At 43.0% G+C, this 18,982-nt stretch overlaps 1 protein-coding gene across 3 annotated transcripts in view; it reads left to right on the top strand.

Annotated features, from left to right (window-relative positions):
- LOC121493112 (dehydrogenase/reductase SDR family member 2, mitochondrial-like) overlaps positions 1-18,982 on the top strand; it is a 46,143-nt gene that overhangs the window by 18,646 nt on the left and 8,515 nt on the right. The window contains exons 1-3 of one of the 3 annotated variants that reach the window (XM_041758728.1): positions 608-632; positions 16,259-16,405; positions 18,802-18,981. In XM_041758728.1, the coding sequence (XP_041614662.1) occupies positions 18,842-18,981 (140 nt within the window). In that variant the 5' untranslated portion in view covers positions 608-632; positions 16,259-16,405; positions 18,802-18,841. Of the gene's footprint in view, positions 1-607; positions 633-16,250; positions 16,406-18,801; position 18,982 lie in introns of those variants that run through there. The other 2 variants (XM_041758726.1, XM_041758727.1) reach the window with 2 other exon arrangements.

The raw sequence follows: 18,982 nt of genomic DNA, 5'->3' as shown, positions 1-18,982 counted from the left end.
TGCCTCTAGAACTGATCTTTGTTTTACAAAATATTTGTAAGATTAGGATAGTTATTCTCAATTCCTCAAAGATTTGGGTTGTGGGACGTCTGGGTGGCTCAGTGGTTGAGCATCTGCCTTTGGCTTGGGGCGTGATCCCGGGGTCCCAAGATTGAGTCCCACATCGGGCTCCTTGCATGGAGCCTGCTTCTCCTGTCTCTGTCTCTCTTTCTGCCTCTCTCTGTGTCTCTCATGAATAAGTAAAATCTAAAAAAAAAAAAAAAAAAAAATTGGGATCGTAATTCAAATGCTATCATATGTCAATCCTCTCCCCTCCCCCCCACCAATCCAACTACATTATCTTCAATTTGCTTTCTTTCTCTCTGGGTACATCATTTTCATTCTAAATGTTTCTGGCAATCTTGAATAAACCTGCTTGGATCCTGAAAGAGGGTGCAAAGAATATTAGCCAAAAGAAAGAACCAACAACCTACATATCCCAAGCAGGCAGGAAGCCAAACCCAGTGACGCAAATAGGAAGGCAATAATTTTTGTTGGTAGAAAAAGGATCAATAAATAGTGGATTTGGATTTGCAAAGGATTTCCACTCTGGACTGGGCACTACAGACAGAAATTCTGAAGAGCTGATTCTGGTAAGAATTTTTACCTTTTGCTGGCTTTTGCCAGTTTTCCAGGGACCCCCTCTACAGGCTCTGGTATCTACCAGCATTTCCCCTTGGCTGTTTAAAGGAATAATGTAGCAGTTTACCAGGAAATCCCTCAATTTGGATGACTCTGGAAGGGGCCCATGTGGGAATCTTCCCTTGAAGATAGATATAGGGGTGACTCTGAGGCCATTAACTTGGCAGATCTTTCTTCCTCCCTCCCTTCCTTCCTTCCTTCCTTCCTTCCTTCCTTCCTTCCTTCCTCCCTCCCTCCCTCCCTCCCTCTTTCTTTCTTTCTTTCTTTCTTTCTTTCTTTCTTTCTTTCTTTCTTTCTTTCTCTTTCTTTCTTTCTTTCTCTCTTTCTTTCTTTTCTCTTTTCTTTTCCTTTTTCCTTTCCTTTCCTTTCCTTTCCTTTCCTTTCCTTTCCTTTCCTCTTTTCTTTTCTTTTCTTTTCTTTTCTTTTCTTTTCTTTTCTTTTCTTTTTTTCTTTTTTTCTTTTCTTCTTTTTTTTTTATGGTTGTGCCTGAATGGAAAAACAATTCAGACAAGGATGAATAGAATGACTCCTCCACTGAGGGACGATGACAACAGTGGGAGTTTTGTCAGTCTTTAGAATCTTTTACCTTATGTACCTCTTATATCTTTAATTTTTCTTTAGCCTTGTGCAATGGATCTTTCAATGAAACTATTTTGTTATTTTTGACCTTTTGGAGGCTTCTGCTTACCAATTTCAAGAGGCATTCTTTTTAATTTGGGAACCTTTGCTTTCAAATGCACGTCTTAAATGATGTTGTATAATTGAAACGGTCCCCATAATGGCCATGATAATTCCACATTGTTTTAAATTTATTTATTTATTATTAATTAATTAATTAATTAATTATTAAATATTTTATTTATTTATTCATGAGACACACACACACACACACACACACAGAGGCAGAGACACAGGCAGAGGGAGAAGCAGGCTCCACGCAGGGAGCCCCACGTGGGACTAGATCCCGGGTCTCCAGGGTCAGGCCCTGGGCTGAAGGCAGCGCTAAACCGCTGAGGCACCCGGGCTGCCCTCCACGTTGATTTTAGTAACATTTTCCATCTTGCTCAACATCTGCAACTTCCAGGATGATCATTCTTAGCCATAAAATAAGCAGGTGTGCCAGCAAGGACCTTGCTGGGGAGGGGAGATCTACAGTGCGCCTCACCGCACGCACGGGAGCTTTGTTGGGATTGGCAGGAGACTTAGTGTCCCTTTAACGCCTTCCATGACCAGCTTATCCTAATATGAAAGTCTGAGTTAGGTGATGAGTGCTCTAACAGCTCTTAATTACTCAATCCAGGCCCACCACTTTTTGTGGCTTTTAGCCTCCGAGATCCCCACTAGCAGTAGCCTTTATTTAAACAAAGCAAGACAAAAAATATGCAGACAAATCTTAACTCAGCTGCCATAACCAAAGCATGTCATTGAGGACTGGCCAAGAGAAGACTGGGGGCACTACCAGAGCATAGACTCCATTATTGTGACTACAGACTGGAAACGGGAAAAGGGCTAACCCAGCAAACCTCAGTAAGTGAGTGCTCTGGGCTGGAACAGGGACAGGATTCTAATGTAGAATTATGGACTGGCATTCTGTTGGAGCCTCCTGTCAGTCTACACTGACCTGTTCACCAAGGGCTGGGAAGCCAATGAGAGCAGTAGCTAGAACACAGAGGAGCTGCAACCCAGGGGACTTACCAATGGCCCCCAGGATGAGAAAGACAATGAACTAGAGAGGGTTCCTGGGGTGCCACGCCTGTGTTTCTCATTGTCCTCAAATGCTGTCACAAGTTTGCTTCAGATTCCACTGCTGTCACCAATATGTTAAAATACAAAATTCAGCTGAGTAAATTTGAAGACCTAATTCGTCTCATTAAATGGCTCATGAATCAGGTAGCATCCCATCTAGCAAGTAGAAGGGGCTCTTAGGACACAGTGGCAGGTTTTTAGGAAATGAGAGTGGGGCAAGAATGTTATTAATAAAAGAAAAAGATTGTTTCAGGCCAGGTAGCTTTCCCTTACGGGGAAAGGTGATAGGTCTTATCAAGCAGGTTACCTCAATCTGGGGGCGGATGGAGAGAACCCAACCCATGTGGCAGATTCATTGATGCTGATCAGAAAATGCCTGACGGATCAGTTAAGACTATATTTCTGGGGGAGGTTGAAACTACAAGCAGGTCAGGTATTAAGCCCTGGTTTGGGCTTAAGTGACGCCATTTGGGGGCCTGTGGTTTTCTTTTTAATAGTTCCTTACATTTTTCTGCCTTGCATCCTAGTTATTTACATATGCATTTACCAGAACACTGTATGTATCTTTAAGGTAGCAGGCAAATCTCAATAAAGTTCTGGTTTGAACCTCATAATCCTCCAATTCCTATATTCTGAAGAGTGTGGATTTGGAGTCAGAGCAATCTAGCTCAAAGGCAGGCTTATCTTTAAACTAGTTATGCAGTATTCGTTTGTTTCTTCTACAGAGATTTATTGGTGCCCTACCAGGCATTGTTATGGGTGCTGTAGGCATGGCAGAGAATAATACAAATAAGGGCCCCACAGCAGGACATGTTGCACAGCCAGACTGCACAGCAGCTTCACTGCTTACAAGCTGTGTGACCCTGGCCAGATTACTACTCTGCCTCTCTGTTCCTGAGTTTCAATTCTTTCAAACGTGGAGATGCTCATAGTGCAACTTTTTAGGATTGTGGTGAGGATTCCATGAGTTTATATTCGTAAAGTGCTTAGAACTGTGCCTGACACAAAATAGGAGCTACATGGGCATTAAGTATCATTATTATTAGCTTGCAGAGCTTCTATCCTGTTAGGCAGTGAAAAGTGCTATGAAGGAAATAAAAGATTGGTGAGGATGTGGGGAAAAAGGAATCCTCATGTACTGTTGGTGGAAATGAAAATTGGTGCAACCACTGTGAAAAAGTGTGGAATTTCCTTAAAAAATTAAAGATAGGCCTACCCTATGATCAATAATTGCACTACTGGGTATTTACCCAAAGAAGATAAAAACACTAATTTGAAAAGATACATGAACCCTATGTTTATAGTAGCATTATTTACAATAGTCAGGATATGGAAGCAGCCTAAGTGTCCATTGATAGAATAATGGATAAAGAAGAAGTGGTATGTATATCTGTAATGGAATATTAGCCATCAAAAAGTATGAAATCTTGTCATTTGCAACAACATGGATGGAGCTAGAGAGTATAATGCTAAGTGAAAAAAGCCAGTCAGAAAAAGACAAATATCATATGATTTCACTTATGCGGAATTTAAGAAACAAAACAAGTGAACAACCAAAGGGAAAAAAGAGACAAAAGAAAAAACAGACCCTTAATTACAGAGAACAAACTGGTGGTTGCCAAAGGAGAAGTGGGTGGGAGGTGAAATAGGTAAAGGGGATTAAGACTATACTCACTCATGAGGAACACTGGGTGATACATGGAGTTGTTGAGTCATTATATTGTACACCTGAAACCAATATAACATTGTTAATTATACCTCAAAAAAAAAAAAAAAAAGAATGAAAGGAGGAGAAGAGAATGGGTAAAAAACGTGCTTCTGGAGGCTCTACCTTGTACCAGATGGCTTAGGGAAAGTCTCTATGAGGAAGTAACAGGGGTCATGAAATGTAGGTGGAAGAGTTTTCAAGGAACAGCTAGTGCAAAAGCTATGAAGGTAGGCCTAACTGGCAGGTTTGGGCAGAAAGAAGCCTGTGGGCCAGAGCATGCAGGAGAGCATATGAAGTAGTCTGGGAGACACTTGGGAGCCAGATCCTGCAGGGCTTTGCAAGTTGGGGAAATAATTTAAGTTTTGATTCTAAGTGCAATGGGAAGACATTGGAGGGCTTTAAGCAGAGGAGATTTCTTTTTATTTTTTTTAAAGATTTTATTTATTTACTTGAGAGAAAGAGAGAAAGCACTAGCAGGGGGAGAGGCAGAGAGACAAACAGAATCCCCACTGAGTGTAGAGTCTGACTAGGGGCTCGATCCCAGGACCCTGAGATCATGACTTGAACTGAAGTCAGAGGCTTAACTGACTGAGCCACCTAGCCACCCCAAGAATATATATTTTTAAGATTTTATTTATTTGAGAGAGAGAAAGAGCATGTGAGCATAAGCAGCGGGGAGGGGCAGAAGGAGAGGGAGAAGCAGATTCCCTGCTGAGCCGCTAGGACTTGATCCCAGATGCAGGGATCAGAACCTGAGCCCAAGCCCCCCAGGTACCTCCTGAGGAGATTTCTTTTTAAAAAGATTATTCTAGCTGCAGGATAGAGGGAAAATGGTTTCTGAGGATTTAGGAGTGCAGTGAAGGAGGTCAGTCAGAAGGCTCCAGAGAGGACAGTTGAGATGGGGGTGGGGAGGAGACAGTTGGACACATGTTATGGAGGCAAAATCAACAGGATTTGCTGATAGATTGAATATGGGAGATAAAGTGAAGAGAAAACTCCAGGGTAACTCTCAAAATTTGGTTGGAACACCTTCCTGGGATGGGGAGATGTGAAAAGACAGGTGTTAGGTGGACAGGAATTAAGAGTTCTACTTTGGCTATTTTCAATGGAGCAAATCACTTATGCTGTCTGTTCTTTTGTGATCTAGAGTATGAGAAGGATATTGATGTTAAGAGAACAGATACCTGTGTTGAATTCCCAACTTTGCCTGTGTGACCTTGTGTAAATTCCTTTATTTCTCTGTGATTCAGTTTTATCACCTGTAAAATAGGGATAATCATAGCGCTTACCTCAAATGGTAGTTGTATGAGGATTAAAATAATTATTATTATTAAAGATTTTATTTATTCATGAGACACACACACACACACGGAGAGAGACAGAGAGAGAGAGAGAGAGAGAGAGAGAGAGAGAGAGAGGCAGAGACACAAGCAGAGGGAGAAGCAGGCTCCATGCAGGGAGCCTGACGTGGGACTTGATCCTGGGTCTCCAGGATCACGCCCTGGGCTGAAGGTGGTGCTAAACCGCTAAGCCACCTGGGCTGCCCAGGATTAAAAGAATTAATGTTTAAAAAATGATTAAATAGTTTCTGGCACATAGTAAAAGTAATAGCACTATTATGGAAATATAAAAACAAATAGGGAAGAATTGAGCCTTATATGAGATAAGCGGCTCTCTTCCATAAGATAATCTTTAACCATGTGGAAGGAAGGAAGACAGACAGATGGATCTGATCCTCTGAAGTATGATATATAGATTTGACCAGTTCAACATAATAAAATTTTAATTTTAAATGAGAAACAAGGGAAAACTTCCACAACTCATTTCATGCAGTTAGTACAACCTTGATACTAAAACCAGAAATAAGTATTAAAAAAAGGAAAAAGAAAGTTACAAACCATATCCCTGAATATAGACACAAAAGTCCTTAGCCAATGTTACCAAATAGAATTCAACAATATATAAAAATCATTATATATCGTGACCAACCAAGGGTGCAAAGCTCAGGAAATATTAAACAATCAATCCATGTAATTTACCATATTAACAATCTAGGGAGATTCCTCTACATTTTCTTCTAAAATTTTTATAGTTTTATGTTTTATCTTTGAATCTGTGCTCCATTTTGAGTTAACTGTTGTGTATACACAAGGTTAAGGTGGAGGCTGACTTACTAGATGGACCTGGAGCTGAGAACCCAGGAGGGATGGGGAGCTTGGAGGGGGAGCAGAGTCTGGAACAGTCTCTGTATGTTGTATTGTGAAATGAACACCTCATGATTCCTAGAATAATTTATAACTCAGTAACAGTTTGTTGAGTCAATATTGAGGATTAATAAGGAGACTATAGGCTCAGGAAAGAGGAGGATGGGGATAAAGCCTCCTGAAGGCCCTTGGTATGTAGGAGGACACCCTTAATCATCCCATTAATGACCTGTAATCTCCAGGAGCCTGATCCATATTCACCTGGGGAAAGCTTGGGGGTGACTAGGGCTTGACAGACCTTCCATTTGGGTAGAGTCTCCTAGAGGAGGAAGTTGGAGCCTCTTGTCTGTAGGGGATGGCAGGAAGGGGATGGCAGGAAGGGGTGGGTTTGTGAGAAGCCTGTTCTCTGAGTTACTTCCCTTGGATAGAGACTATCTGTGGGGGGCTCTGCAGGGAGCTCTGTCAAGGGGTCTGGCTGTCTTGCCAGATTACTGCTCTGCCCTTCAGGTTGCACTGTGGGTTTCTCAGATTTGAGAGTCTGAGGGTAAGAAGGCTGGTTGGGAGTGGCTTCAGGAAGTTTCAGGCACATACAGGCTGGGAAATAGTTAAAACCTGAGTGAAAATGGAAGCCTCCCAAAATGGGCCTCAGGGAGTCTAGGGTGATGGCACCAGAGTCCCATCTCTGATCTTCTGTAGGGTGAGACACTGTATCTTCCTGTCATTATCTCCAGTCCAGCTGGTGAGTCTGGGACTGGGCCTTCTCTGTGCTCCAGCATGGGGTGTCCAGAAGTATTGAGGCAGGGCATATAATGAAGGGGAAAGAAGGGAGAAAGGTGGTTACCACCTGATCAGTGCCTGGGATGTTCCTTGAGATCAAAACTCAGCCAAAATCAAGTCAGAGGCTTAACTGACAGAGCCACCCAGGTGCTTCAGACTTTTTTTTTTTTTTTTAATTCCACAGAGAAGTGATACCATTTAGTATTTGTCTTACTGTCTGGCTTATTTCACTTAGTGTAATATCCTGAAGATTCATCCATGTTGTTGCAAATGACATTTCCTTCATTTTTAAGGCTGAAATATTGTGTGCATATTGTCCTATTCATTCAGTGAGGGACACTGTGGTTGTTTCCATACCTTCACTATAGTGAATAATATACTGCAAGGGACATAGAAGTATAGGTATCGCTTTAAGGTAATAATTTTATTTCCTTTGGATATTTATCCAGAATCACATGGTAGTTCTATTTTTAACTTCTTGAGGAAACTGCATATTGTTTTTCATTGTGGCTGGGATCAGTTTACATTCCTGTGTAAACATCATTTTAAATGAAAAATAACCATATTTTCTAAAATAAAAATTAGCGAGAAGAGATTTAAAAACATCTCTTTAATGTCTGGCAATCTCTTGCTTGAGTCTACATTTAATCTGTTACAATATGCTCTTTTGATGGAAGTATATAAAGAATATCTGGCTTTGCAGATACACAGTTGGAAGAGGGAGGATCTTAGCTTTTTCAGATAATCATTAATATCTTTCTTTGGTACCACACCTAAATTTGATAAATGGTATTTCTTAAAGATTAGTTGCACTGTGGAATCTGAAACTATATCAAGGAATTTTTGATACAATGTTACATTAAAATCCCTTTGGTATCTTGCACTTTGAATGGATCTTTTCTTAAAAAGAAAAGACATGTGATTTTGTAACATCATGCATTGGTTATCTGGAAAATTGTGGTTCACTGAGACATGCAGGTCCTCCAGATGTTGACATATTCTGTGGTACAATATCAAAAATCACATTTATTAACATCAACACTGATCTCATTGGAAAAAGAGAGTCAGGCAGTTGTCAAACTCGGGATGGCAGATAGAAATTTTCTACAATTCTAACTTTTGCTGGAAAGTTCAAATTTTATCAATGGCAGCAAATGTTGGCAATTATTTCCCTTGAAGTGATAGTCTGCCTTGTTCATTTTTGAGAAAATATCTGCCAAATCCTGGAATCTGAATAATCATAGTTTGGCTGTCAGTCATTCTTTTCAGTAAAAATAGAATTACACGAAAAAGGCAGATGGTTCAGTTCACATCTCGAATGATAGCACAAGGGCTTTTTCTTGAGATAACCATCATTCTTCAGTATGAGGCAGAAACGTTTTCGGTACACTTCTCATTTCTTCCCCAAGAATGTTAAAAAGATGTGTTTTCAAGGATCAAGATCTAAGATGATGATCTTAAGTGCAACTGGCTTTCTTCGAACTTGAAATATGTGGCAGTAAGGAGCGCAGTGGCTACCTGGACAGCTGGCTGCTGCTGCCTTATTTTGAGGAGTGCCAGCACCTGTGTCCATCACTGCTCTGAGTCAGCAGCAGAAATGCCAAAACCGTTCTTTTGGGAGCAACCATGAGATTCAAGAGAGTTAGTCAGCACTGAACATTTTACCACCGCTTGTGTTCGTGGCCAAATATTCACATAAAAGATCTCTTGGGACTAGTCTGTGCCTACATGGGAGAAATAACAAGACAACATGTTGGTCCATCCATTTGTCAGGTAAAAGTACCATTCTTTAGGCAAGAGAGGAACTCTGTCTTCAGGTTTGTGACTAAATCTTTGATTTTGGGAGTGAGCAACTGTACTGCTGCAAAGTGAGCTCGCCCAGAATATCTTCCATGGAGCCCTTCCAGCAGACACTCGGTGTGTCAGTGCACACTGCTGGATCATCTCTCAGCTAGTGTGCCCTTCTCCAGCTAACACAATGTGATAACTTACCCTGCAATATTCTTCAGTGACTTTCATTTCCACTCTGAAAAGCTCTTGGAAATTTTTTTCTTTTTTTTTGCTTTTAAAGAGCTCATCCCATCTACATTTAAAATAGGCAGTTCCGGGGCAGCCCCGGTGGCGCAGCGGTTTGGCGCCGCCTGCTGCCTGGGGTGTGATCCTGGAGACCCGGGATCCAGTCCCGCGTTGGGGTCCCTGCTTAGAGCCTGCTTCTCCCTCTGCCTGTGTCTCTGCCTCTCACTCTCTGTGTCTGTCATGAATAAATAAAATCTTAAAAAAAAAAAAAGAAAAAAGGCAGTTCCTTTTTCTGTCAACTCTGAGTGACTGGTCTCAAAATGATGCTGCATCTTACCTAGCCCTATAACACTATTTAAAATAGTGTCCGCTGCATCACATGTCCTAAGATAAACTAATATCCGCAGAGTGGAGGGAAATCTGGAATTTATCATATTCTTGTTGTTTACTTAGTTTTTCACAATTTCTTTGGAGTATGTCCTTCCCTTCCTCTAGTCAAAGAACTCTTGGATAGTCCATTTTCATCCTTTCCAGTATTTTTATTTATTTCTTTCTTTAATTTTCTTTTTTTTTAAATTTTTATTTATCTATTCATGAGAAACACACAGAGAAAGAGAGGGAGAGGCAGAGACAGGCAGAGGGAGAAGCAGGTTCCATGAAGGAAGCCCGAAGTAAGACTCGGTCGGGGGTCTCCAGGATCAGGCCCTGGGCTGAAGGTGGCAATAAACCACTGAGCCACCCGGGCTGCCCTTTCCAGTATTTTTAGATGTAGATGATGCAGCTGTGAGTTGACAAAGCAAGTCTTTTAATCTATCTTTCTTAAGCCAATGATGAATCCTTGAAGAGGATAAATATAATGTAAATGAATGATTTTATGTGTTAGAATAGAATACTACTACATTTTAAAATAACAATTTCGGATAAAACTCAAAATTTAGAAAGGTTTTTAAAAAATATTTCATTTATTTATTTGAGAGTAGGAGACACAGCATGCAGGCGAGAGGGCAGGGACAGAGGGAGAGAATCTCAAGCAGATTCCATGCTGAGCATGGAGCCTGACACAAGGTTCAGGCTTATGACCCTGAGATCATGACCTGAGCTGAGGCCAAGAGTTGGATGCTTAACCGATCGAGCCACCCAGGAACTCCTGAAAAATATCCTGGAAAATATTTTAAAATATTATTTCAAAACAAGGTAAAGTGTACTTGTTCCTTGTGTTTTCACACAAGTACAAGAAAATCCCAGAACTTTAAAATAACAATTTATTGGACAATAACAATGAAATTGTAGAATGTATAACTGGAGACAACTAGGAAGTCTGAAAACAAACTAAGTTCATCTCTTGAAAGTGTACATATTTATACCCTAAATCTACTTCTTTAGAAAATTTTATTTATTTATTTATTTTTTAAGATTTTATTTATTTATTTATTCATGAAAGACACAGAGAGAGAGAGGCAGAGACATAGGCAGAGAGAGAAGCAGGCTCCATGCAGGGAGCCTGATGTGGGACTTGATCCTGGGACTCCAGGATCACGCCCTGGGCCAAAGGCAGGCGCTAAACCGCTGAGCCACCCAGGGATTCCCAAGAAAATTTTAGAAAACATAAGAAGTATACACACATTTCATTAGCTGTCAGAGCAATGACGTCGTCACCCACATGTAGTCTCTGGAAAACTCCCCTGTATTCTTTGTGAGACTGAGGGTGCAAATGGCAAGTAATATCTTATTATTACTATGAAAATAATTTTGACCTCACAGACCCCCTAAAAGGATTCCTCAGGGGCTTCTCTAACCCTACTTTGCGAATTGCTGAACGAGGAGATAATGTTTATCCTGTGGAGTATTGTACAACTTTTAAAAATAAGGAGGTAGATCTATTTGTACTACCATGTAACCAGTTGCAGAACAGTGGAACAGCATTTACAATGTGATACACACTAACACACAAATCTACATATTCTGTACTTATATATTTATGCAAATAGCGGAAAAGTTTTAGAAGAATACACTGTTAATTGTGATTACTTTTGGGAAGTATAGGAATTTGGTGGTTTAATAATGGAGGACTTTTCCTTTATCCATATATTTTAAAAAAATGGATGCATAAGGATGCAAGGATACTGTACTTACGTGTTACAGGCATCATTTATATATATATACATATATATATTTACATTTTATAAATAATAGTTGTTCTTCATTTTTCTCCTGGGTGAGGTGTTAAATTTATATTTTGATATTTTTTCAATTAATAAGCTGACAAAAAGAATAAAGAGTAAAGCTGTCACTATTCTTTGGATAACAGTTACCACCACTGTAAAAGGGCATGGTTGCTAGATAAAACACAGGGTGCCCAGGTAAGTTTGAATTTCAAATAAGCCAAGAATAGCTTTTTTAGTATAACCATGTCCCATGCAATTTTGGGGATGTCCTTATACTACAACATTGCTTTTTGTTTATCTGAAATTCAAATTTAACTGGGCATTCTGGTTTGTTTGTTTTTTATTTGTTAAATCTGTCAATCTCATAAAAGGTACATAAAGGAGAACCCTTCAGTGCCAAGATGTGGAGTAGAACCCCAATCCATCGGCAGCTTGCGGATGCTCATTTGAGTGTGCTGTGTGACACCTCTGTGAGCCAGAGCTCACGGGAGGATAAGCTACGAAGCTCTGAGAGGAGGGTGTTGGTGGCAGTCATATTGGCAAGCTGGTTTTCTCCTGACAAATGCTTTTGTAGCTTGTCAAGGTTTTGAGATGCTGTGGTGAAAGGGATGCACAGGGAATGAATTGGAGGGAGGTTATAGTTGCGATGGGAAGTTTTGTTTTTGAACACATATATGTCTTCCTGGAATTGTAGCCTTCGGAGTTTGGTTAGCATAACTCTCCTGCAGCCACCATGGCCCTGCCAATGGTTTCTGTGCTTCTGAGTTCTAGCCTGCCCCTGTCTTTTTACATTACCCCATGACTACCAAAGGTTATGGATACTAAGGGGTTTCCTTGAGGTCATTGCCAGAACTTTCTTCTCTATCATCTCTTTTCTTCCTCCTCAAGGAAACACACATATAACTACTTTCCCCATTGTTTTCTCCACTTTTGTCTTATGAAATTCCACCATGGGCAATATTTTCTTCTCCTTTTTTTTTTCTTTCCTTCTTGCAGATTTTTGCCCCTAGAGAAATAGCTCTTGCTTTTTCCATCTCCCTAGTCTGTGAATCAACCAATCTTCCAAACAACCAATCAGCCAATTACGAAACCAGCCAACTAACCTGTCTTAGTCTGCTTAGGCCGCCATAGCAAAAAATGACAAAGACTGGATGGCTTAAACAACAAATACCTATTTCTCACAGTTCTGGAGGCTGGGATCAAGGCACCGGCAGACTTGGTGTCTGTGGAAGACCTGCTTCTCAGTTCATAAATGGCTTCTTGCCGTGTTTTCACCTGGTGGAGGGAATAAGGGACTTCTCAAGAGTTCCTTTGATAAGGGTACTAATCCCATTTATGAGGGCTCAACCCTAATGTCCCAATCACCTCCCAAAGACCCCACCTCCTAATACTATCACATGGGCTTCTACGTGAATTTTGGAGGGACACAAACATTCAGTCTAATTCCAGCACCATCCTAGAGGCCAAGATTAGAGGATACTTCAAATCGGTGTAGAAAACAAAGCAAAGTAATGCATGCTTTATATAGACCTCAACTCTGTCTCTACAGCATAAAATGCTGTAGGAATTCTGCTTTGAATCATTTATGCCTGGGAGAGGCTGGGGAAGGGTCACTCCCAGAGAAGAAAGGGATTGGAAGCATGTCAGGATTCAAGACTATCAATTTCTGTAGAGAAATTGTGTTTTTATAAAAGATTACACTTACTGGTGTTTGTCCTTTTACTTTTTCTTTTTAAAATCAACCCTATTGAAGTATGCAGAACAAGACAGTGAAATGTACACACCTTAATTGCACAGTTCCTGGAGTTTTGACAAACACATATATCTGTGCATCCACAGATGCACCGTTCCAATCAAGATACAGAAAATTTCCATCACCCTAGAATGTTCTCTCATGCCTCTCTACTCAGACAACCACAGATTTCTATCACTATATATTAGTTTTAGTCTGGCTAAATATATTAGTATTCTAAAACATTACATAAATTGTACTTTTCTTTTGGCTTTCTTAGGTAGTCTTTTTTCATGCAGAAGTAAAAGAAGTATTGTAGTGTTTTTTTTTTTTTAAAGATTTATTTATTTATTTATGATAGAGAAAGAGAGAGAGGCAGAGACAGGCAGGAGGAAGGAGAAGCAGGGTCCATGCCGGGAGCCCAACGTGGGACTCGATCCCGGGACTCCAGGATCCGGCCCTGGGCCAAAGGCAGGCGCCAAACCACTGAGCCACCCAGGGATCCCCTAGTGTTTTTTGTTTTTTTTTTTAAGATTTTATTTACTTATTCATGAGACACACACACACACACACACACACACACACACACACACACAGAGGTAGAGGCACAGGCAGAGGGAGAAGAAGGCTTCATGCAGGGAGCCCGATGTGGGACTTGATCCTGGGACTCCAGGATCATGCCCTTAACTGAAGGCAGAGGCTTAACCACTAAACCACCCAGGCATCCCTGTTTTGTTTTGTTTTGAGAGAGAAGGAGGGAGAGAGACAGAGAGAGTGCAAGTGGCAGGCAGAGGGATAGAGAATATCTTAAGCAGGCTCCACACCCAGTGCTGAGTCAGACATGGGACTCAATCTCAGGACCCTGAGATCACGATCCCAAGATCATTGACCCTGAGATCACGACCCCAGCTGAAATCAAGGGTTGGATGCTTAAGTGACTGGGCCACTCAGGCGCCCCAAGAATTATTGCAGTTTTTAATGGTTTCATTTTTTTAAACATTTAAATTTTTGATTCATCTGAAGTTTATTTTGGTGTATCGTTTGAAAGGCACAGATCTAATTTAGTTTCTTTTCCCCCAGAGAGCTAGCCAGTTGTCTCAACATCATTTATTGATAAATCTTTTTTCTCACTGATTCAAAATGCCACCTTTATCACATGTGAAGTTCTCAAGTGTGTTTGTATTTATTTCTTTTGTGTGTGTGTGTGTGTGTTTTTTGTATTTATTTCTGAACCTTCCCTTCTGCTCCTTTGATTTTTTATCTGTTCGTGAATCAATGCAACAGTGTTTTTTTAAAATATTTTATTTATTTATGCATGAGACACACAGAGAGAGGCAGAGACATAGGCAGAGGGAGAAAGAGGCTCCTTGCAGGGAGCCGGACGTGGGACTCCATCCCTGGACCCAGGATCACGCCCTAAGCTGAAGGCAAATGCTCAACCACTGAGGCACCCAGGGGGTCCCTGCAACACTGTTTTAACTGGGGCTACCTTATTTTTGAAAATCTTATATTTCAGCATTCTCTGCTCTGACTCTTCAATGAGCTATTTTTCTCTAAGAGTCCTGTACTAGTTATCTATTGCTGCATAACAAATCACCCTAACACTTAACAGCTTGGAAATGTATTATCTCATAGTTTCCAAGAGTCAGGAATGAGAACCATGCAGTTGGTGGTTCTGGCTCAGGAGGTCTCACGAGGCTGAAGTGAAACTCTCAGCTGGCTCTGTAGTCTTCTCCAGACTTGACTGGGGCCAAGAGGTTTGCTTCTGAGCTTGCTCACATGGTGGTTGGCAGGCCTCAGTTCCTTGCCACATGAGTCAGTCCTACCATAGGAGTGCTCACAACATGGCAGAGGGGAACGATCCAAGGGAGAAGGAGAGAGTCAGAGAGAGTCCAAGACAGAACACTCAATTTTATGTATCCTTATCTCAGAAGCCACCTACTGTGACTTTTCTGGTAACCCCACTCTGCTGCAGGAGGGGATCCCACAAGGCTGGGAATGCCAGCCTACAAGGATCATGGGGACCTTCTTAGAGGCCGGTTGCTACTCTTCCAGTTTTGACTTTTCCTCCTCATCACTTTCTCAGGCCTATCTCATCCATTTATGAGGCTGCTTCCACCCAAACCAATAGTTTGCAAAGTTTTCTTCTGATCTCTGGCTTGCCATCCTGAGTGCCAGGATGACTCATCCGACTGCCTCCTCTGAAATATCCACAGGCATCTCTATGTGACTTTTTCTGAGCTCTCCTTGGAGGTCTTCCTGAGCCTCAAATCTGCTTCTATTTTAAAATGTAGCACTCTCAAATTGAATTTTTTTAAAAGATTTTATTTATTTATTCATGAGAGACACAGAGAGGAGAGAAGAGAGAGGCAGAAACACAGACAGAGGGAGAAGCAGGCTCCATGCGGGGAGCCCGACGTGGGACTCGATCCTGGGACTCCAGGATCATACCCTGAGCCGAAGGCAGGCACCAAACTGCTGAGCCACCTGGGCTGCCCCTCAAATTGAATTTAAACTAAAAAAATTACCATCGATGGCACAGAATAATTATTAAAGAAAAAAAAAGAATCAGAGCAAAAAAAAATTTTTTTAAATGTAGCACTCTGCACTACGTTTATTTGATTTCTCCATTAGACTTTAATCTTATTAAGGGTGGGGACTGTGCCTTCCTTATTTTGGTGTTCACAGTACTTAACACAGCACCTGGGAGGAAGGAGGCTCTCATTCAGATATTTGGACCCAGGTGATAGCCTGGGTGGTGGGTAGCCGTGCAGACACAGAAGGATACCTGGGACTGTCCAGTCATGAGAGCTGCGTAGTGCCAGGGGCCTGATCCCTGGATCCAGCGGGGAGGGCCTGTTTCATTGGCTTTGGGACTGAGGTCTGTAGTCTCTTTTTGGTGCCTGTAGAAATATCTTGGTGGCTTTATACACAGCTCCCCAGCCAGCTAAGCCCATAGGCCCCATAGGGTGCCATCTGGAGCCCACTTTGACCCAGGGGTCTGTTTTTGTTGTGTGAGTTTCTAGGAACAGCTGGTCTGACAGGACGGGGCTCTGGCAAGTGGTACATTCAGCATTCTCTAGACTATTACTCAGACAAGAAGTCCTGTTCTTTCCCCCAGGCGGCTCCCATCCCCCAGCTTCCTCCCCAGCTGTGGGGGAGGCCATTTGTCACCACCACCTTTCATAATTCTAGGACTATAAATTCCATGAATCTTTGAGTTTTTCAGATAGAATCACAGGGCCTGAAACCCAGCCTGTTGCCTACCCACATCCTCGCACTCAGCTGCCAGACTCCACAGCGGGAGGGCTCCTGACCTGGGCTCAGGACAAGAGCATAGCCAAGTCAGGCGGAGGCAACGTCAGTGTGGCCTGAGGTAAGGCTGTCCGGGTTGGGGGTTGGGGGTTGAGGTCCGTGACACTGGACCCACCCACTTTTGCTCTTTTGTATTTTTTTATGCTGCTGCTGCTTTCTGCCTGGCTCTATGTGCAGCTGTCTTTATTTCTCCTTCGATTCTCATAACAAAGATCTTGGAAGGGGGTGCTATCAGAACCCTTAGGGCTCCCCAACTCAGCCCCTCATCTTACCAAGGTGCAGTTGGAGCCAGAGTCACATGCCTTCTGTGGATAGCTCCCTAGTCTCTCTCTTCCCTGACTTTAATGTTTCTAACTGTTGCATATTTCTCCCCTAACCTCCGTTTTCTTGACTTTTCCCTTTTCTCTTTGATGAAGGCCATCCACCTCCAAGATGGGACTAGTTTGAGGGCATGTCCACTTGGCTTCCCCACCTCCATTTCTGGGTGTCTGAAGTGCTCAGCCTGGTAAGGGGAATCAGAGCGGGCAGTGCCAGGCTCAGAGGCCACTCTCAGCTCCCAGGACCCCCAGTCGACTCTGGCCTCGCTGGCCCAGCTGACTACTCCAGAAAAAAGCAGAAGTGAGAACAAGGGCTGAGTGAGTGAGAGCCTGGGCCCTTGGAAGGTGCTCAGTCTCAGGCCCTGGGAAAGGGGCCTTGAATGGGAAGGGGAAGCAAGGGAGACAGATGAGGCTTGATTAGTCTCTCTGCACTCTACCTGCAATTAGGCCAGAGCTGCTTTTCCCTACAAGTAGGACAGATTTCCTGCAAACCATCTCACGGCAAGTTTGGAAAGGAGCAGGGCTTGGTAAGAACTGTTGTAGACCACAGAGGGGACAGCCACAGACTAGCTGACAACTCCTTAGCTGAGATTGGAGAGATGCCATAACTCGGTTCTTCCAGCAGGGGGCGGCCCATCCTGTCAAAAGGCGATTCCTCTTTTTCCACTGGCCCTCCCAGCCAAGGAGACAGACCAATTCCCTGACACTGAATGGGGTTAATCTGTGCTCACAACCTGGGGGAGAGAAGTCCCCCAGGGATCATAAGTGTTTAGAATCTGGTATCCCGTTTAGGAAAGGTGTTATCGGTTCTTTCAGGAGCTGAAATCCCTCATCCTCTCAAATCCAAAGGCTGTGAATATGACCTTGCAGAAAGGAGAGAGAGCATGAGAGAGAGAGAGCAGAGTGACGGCAGCTAGGACAAAAAGGTGAGGGGGTCTAGGATCTGTAAAGGGTAACTTTGGAAAAATGGTATCAGGAGAGACATAAATTTGAAACCAAGGCTGTCTCTCTTAAAGCAGAGCATTTGGTTACCTTCATCATGACATAGATACAGCCTGATATTTAATCTGAAATCTCTCCATAATTTCTGAGCAGCACCCATTTTCTGATCATTATAGATACCGACCCCTAAGTTGAGGGAACTGGGTTATGTAAGGGTTGGTTGCTAAGGAACAAGGGAGATGCAGTAGGTATGACAAGGGTTGCTTAGTAACAAGGAGTCCCTTGGTGTCGGAGTGGCCAAAGCAGGTCTGGAACTGATGGGGGTCTGCAGACAGTCAGCCCCCACCAGAGCCTCTTGAAAGTGAAGGTCTGCTGGCCCCTCAGTCCAGAGCTACCAGAGCCTGCATCTCTTTCAGCTTTCTGGCACTCTCCTGCATTAAAAGTGCATCCCAAGTCCCTGGGTGTCCTTGACAACTCCTTGCTCCAACCATTCCTCCTCACCTGCCTCCGCAGGAAACAGATCAGACTCCTAGATCCAGGACCCTGCAGGGCTCCTGAGTAAGCAAATGGGAATCTCACACTGGGGGAGGCAGGAGTCTCCGGGCTCACAGTGATGTGGAGCTGGGAAATTTGGGGTCTAGGCAAAAGAGGGTCCCCTACACAAGCATCTCTGATGTATTTCCAGTTCAGAGGAAAGTGTCTACATCTCTGAGTCTCTCCACGTCGCTTTAACACCTGCGCACACCTACAGCAGCCGACTCCTTTCCTTCCAGAGGGTGTTGGGACAGTCTGCACCCTGCAGCCTGGTATGGGGCTGCTTTGGCTGGCTCGGCCTCCTCCCAGCCTCTACTCAGTCAGCTTCACTTCAGCAGCCTGGTGAGGACTGCATGCAGGCATTTAGAACCCGGGACTGCTCTCTCTGATGCGTTCCAAGCTCTCAGTGCTTGCACACGGACTGAATGGGAAAACAATCTTGTCTACTAAATGTTAGGTCTCACATTCCCATTTGCCAGTTTTATAAATAGAGAATTTTCCTAGCATTTTCCTGACCTGAGGCTCACGTGTTTGAAATTCACCCTGCCTGGCTCTGCTCTCTCTGGCTCTCTGCTGCTGGCCTTGGCTGTCTGGAGGAGCTGAGGGTAGATGACCATCATTACTATGGCATCGGTGACAGGTGAAGTTGTTTTTTTTCCTCCAGGGCCAAGTTCAGCAGGAAGCAGAAAAAGGCACTGGCCAGCATGTTCCAAGCAGTGGCCTATGTCAGCAGGGGCCTGTTTCGTTCCTATGCTGGGCTCTCTGTGCGCATGAACAGCACTGGGATAGACCAAAAGGGGGTCCTGGCCAATCGGGTAGCTGTGGTCACCGGGGCCACTGATGGG

Source organism: Vulpes lagopus, chromosome 6 (genome assembly GCF_018345385.1).
Source record: "Vulpes lagopus strain Blue_001 chromosome 6, ASM1834538v1, whole genome shotgun sequence".
Lineage (NCBI taxonomy): Eukaryota > Metazoa > Chordata > Mammalia > Carnivora > Canidae > Vulpes > Vulpes lagopus.
The sequence above is the reverse complement of the archived record's forward strand: the minus strand, read 5'-3'. Positions and strand labels throughout refer to the sequence as shown.